The 2,500-nt window shown below is 37.1% G+C and overlaps 1 protein-coding gene across 1 annotated transcript in view; it reads left to right on the top strand.

Annotated features, from left to right (window-relative positions):
- The window catches only part of LOC122266230 (gamma-aminobutyric acid receptor alpha-like), a 55,828-nt gene that overhangs the window by 39,069 nt on the left and 14,259 nt on the right, over positions 1-2,500 (top strand). The window contains exon 5 of the mRNA XM_043035861.2: positions 2,257-2,324. Within this exon, the coding sequence (XP_042891795.2) occupies positions 2,257-2,324 (68 nt within the window). The remainder of the gene's footprint in view (positions 1-2,256; positions 2,325-2,500) is intronic.

The following is a 2,500-nucleotide window of genomic DNA, read 5'->3' as shown; positions in this document are numbered from 1 at the left end:
TTCGATAGAGTTGTGAAGTTCGCCAATTTCAGTGGTTTTGGGAGCTTCCCTTTCCTCAGTGAGTTTTGAAATATTAATAGTTATAGTATACTGACATGTTTGGTGCACTCCTTGAGAAATAGCATCCGATCCTTCCACTTTTTATCAACCCCCATTAGCATATTCTGCCTTTTTTTTCTTTTTCTTAAGTGTGATGTTCTCGATACACTGAGTTATGGTTATAAACTTTCATTCTGTTTCAGAGCAGATTTCTTGAGCAAAGATTAATCGGAAAATTTCCTTTAGGATCTCACACATTTAACTTTCTCCAGTACAGACATAATTCACATCTTTAATGGCAACAGTTTTGAACTTTGAACTTTTAGTTTTACTATTTAAGGAGTTGAAAAAAAAGTTTTGGTTGTTTGACACATTTGTTAATCACGTCCTCGAAATCTCTCTTGGTCTCTCTCGTGACTTGAGTATGCTCATTTCTCCCTACTTTCTCTCCGACATTTTTCGTTCCGCCATTTTTGGCTCTTTCTGCTTCAATTATGAATTTCGGAACAATATCTGGTTTATTAATTTCAATTACTTTTTTCTCCTTATGAAAACTTTGAAAATGGGCCGTCTGCATTTATGTAAAAAACATCCATAGACCATTAAATAGTTTTTTGTATTCCATTTGGCCGCCCTGCTAATGTTTATTCGGCTTTCCGTTTTCTTCTGAAAGTAGACTTGATTTGGACACCTCTCACCTTTCAAGGGTTGTATTTTTTCTTTCTCTGATCTTTGACTTCCCATTACTTTGATTTGGTTCCTTTTGCTTCACCACTTTAATTTTCTTAACCATTATATTTCCGTTTGGCATGGTTGGCTAGGTTGCCTATTTATCTAAGACCTTTTATGACAAGTCCTCTTTAGCTTTAACATTCTCTCCTATTTGTATTTTGAATTCTGTCTTCTTTACAGTGTTTGCCATCTATTTTTTTTTTCCTTCCCCATGTCCTCTTCAAACTTCAGTCTCTAGGACATTCACCTTGTCACCAAACGGTGTTTTTAGCATGTTTATTTCTATACAAATATTTTATTGTTTGTCGTTTTATTTTCACCTTTCGTGCCTGTTTCACGTACCATAACTAATTTTTTTGTTTCATACTCTCTGACTTACCATATCCTATCTTTTCTTTGACTCGCCCACTTTATTTTTTTTAGGTTTTACACAGTTTCCCATCGAACGTTGTTTCTTCCCGTTTTCTTTGAGTTCCCTCAAGTTTTCAGTTGCCTTCATTATTTTCTCTTGTCTCTTTCAGCACCATATTCTTCATCTATTAAAAGTCAGATACAAAAACAAACGCAGCCTCACTATGTCCACATGGGTTATACTTAGTCTCGAGTTAATCATTTTCTTAAAACACTTTAAAAGTGGCTTTCGACACTTCCTTCAAAATTACCTATACATTCTCAGAAAATATGTGATAAGCAGGTTCGTCTTATGGCTTTTCGTATTTTCATAGTTGATGACTTGACTTGTTTTGCACTTCTATATGCAACCTCTGTGTGTGTGTGTGTGCGTGTGCGTGTGTATGTGTGTATGCATGTGTGCATGCGTGTCCATGTATGAGGTAACCCCGCCACGTGGCTCATGATTGTTTTGCAAAAGTTTGTTGAGAAGCCGTGCTCCCTGTGCTGCCTCGCTCAATTTAACAGGCACACTTGAACTCTTGAGGTCAATGTGGAAAGCCTCCTGTTGTTTGCTCTCCAGTTATTAATCGTAAGACTATCTTTTCATAGTATTTTTATGATTTCGCAAATGACGCAGAATTCACCTTGAAAGTGGAAAATAGTTTACGTGTTTTCACCTGCAGTAAAACAATTAGAGTAAGTATTTGTACGGAAAATTAGGTTGATTAAGAGATTCGACAATATTCCCGATTTCATCCTTAAGTTACCATTCAACCACGAGTCATCCATAGGCCATTAAATCACCTTTCACGCATCGACTATTCAGCCAACATTAATCCATCACCCAAGAAACCACCACTCAGCCTACGATTAATCCACCACTATTCATCCACTAACCATTCAACCAAAACTCATCCATCGTCTTTTAAATTACATCACTTCAAACCCAACAATTATCCATTAACTAATCAATCCCCATTTCAACTCTACAACATTCCGTTCTTTATTTCTATCCTTATCTACCTCCTGCCTTAGCGACATCACGCCCAATTATGAGTTTACCATTAAGTGCGCCTACTATGGGTGTTGCAGGAGAGCCGACCACGGTGGAGATCGACATCGAGGTCAGGAGCATGAGCCGCATCTCCGAAATGGACATGGTGAGTATGGCGGCCTTGGCGGGTGGCTCGCGCTGTGTCTGGGCCGATATCTCTTTTATTACTAGTTTGTGTGTTTCTTTACTCTTTTAATCTTTCTCTTAGTCATATATATATATATATATATATATATATATATATATATATATACAGTATACAGCCGATTTATTGCAAGAAAA

This window comes from Penaeus japonicus, unplaced genomic scaffold, assembly GCF_977035675.1.
Source record: "Penaeus japonicus unplaced genomic scaffold, GWHDUDI00000001_assembly GWHDUDI00000022, whole genome shotgun sequence".
In the NCBI taxonomy this organism is placed as follows: domain Eukaryota; kingdom Metazoa; phylum Arthropoda; class Malacostraca; order Decapoda; family Penaeidae; genus Penaeus; species Penaeus japonicus.
The sequence above is the reverse complement of the archived record's forward strand: the minus strand, read 5'-3'. Positions and strand labels throughout refer to the sequence as shown.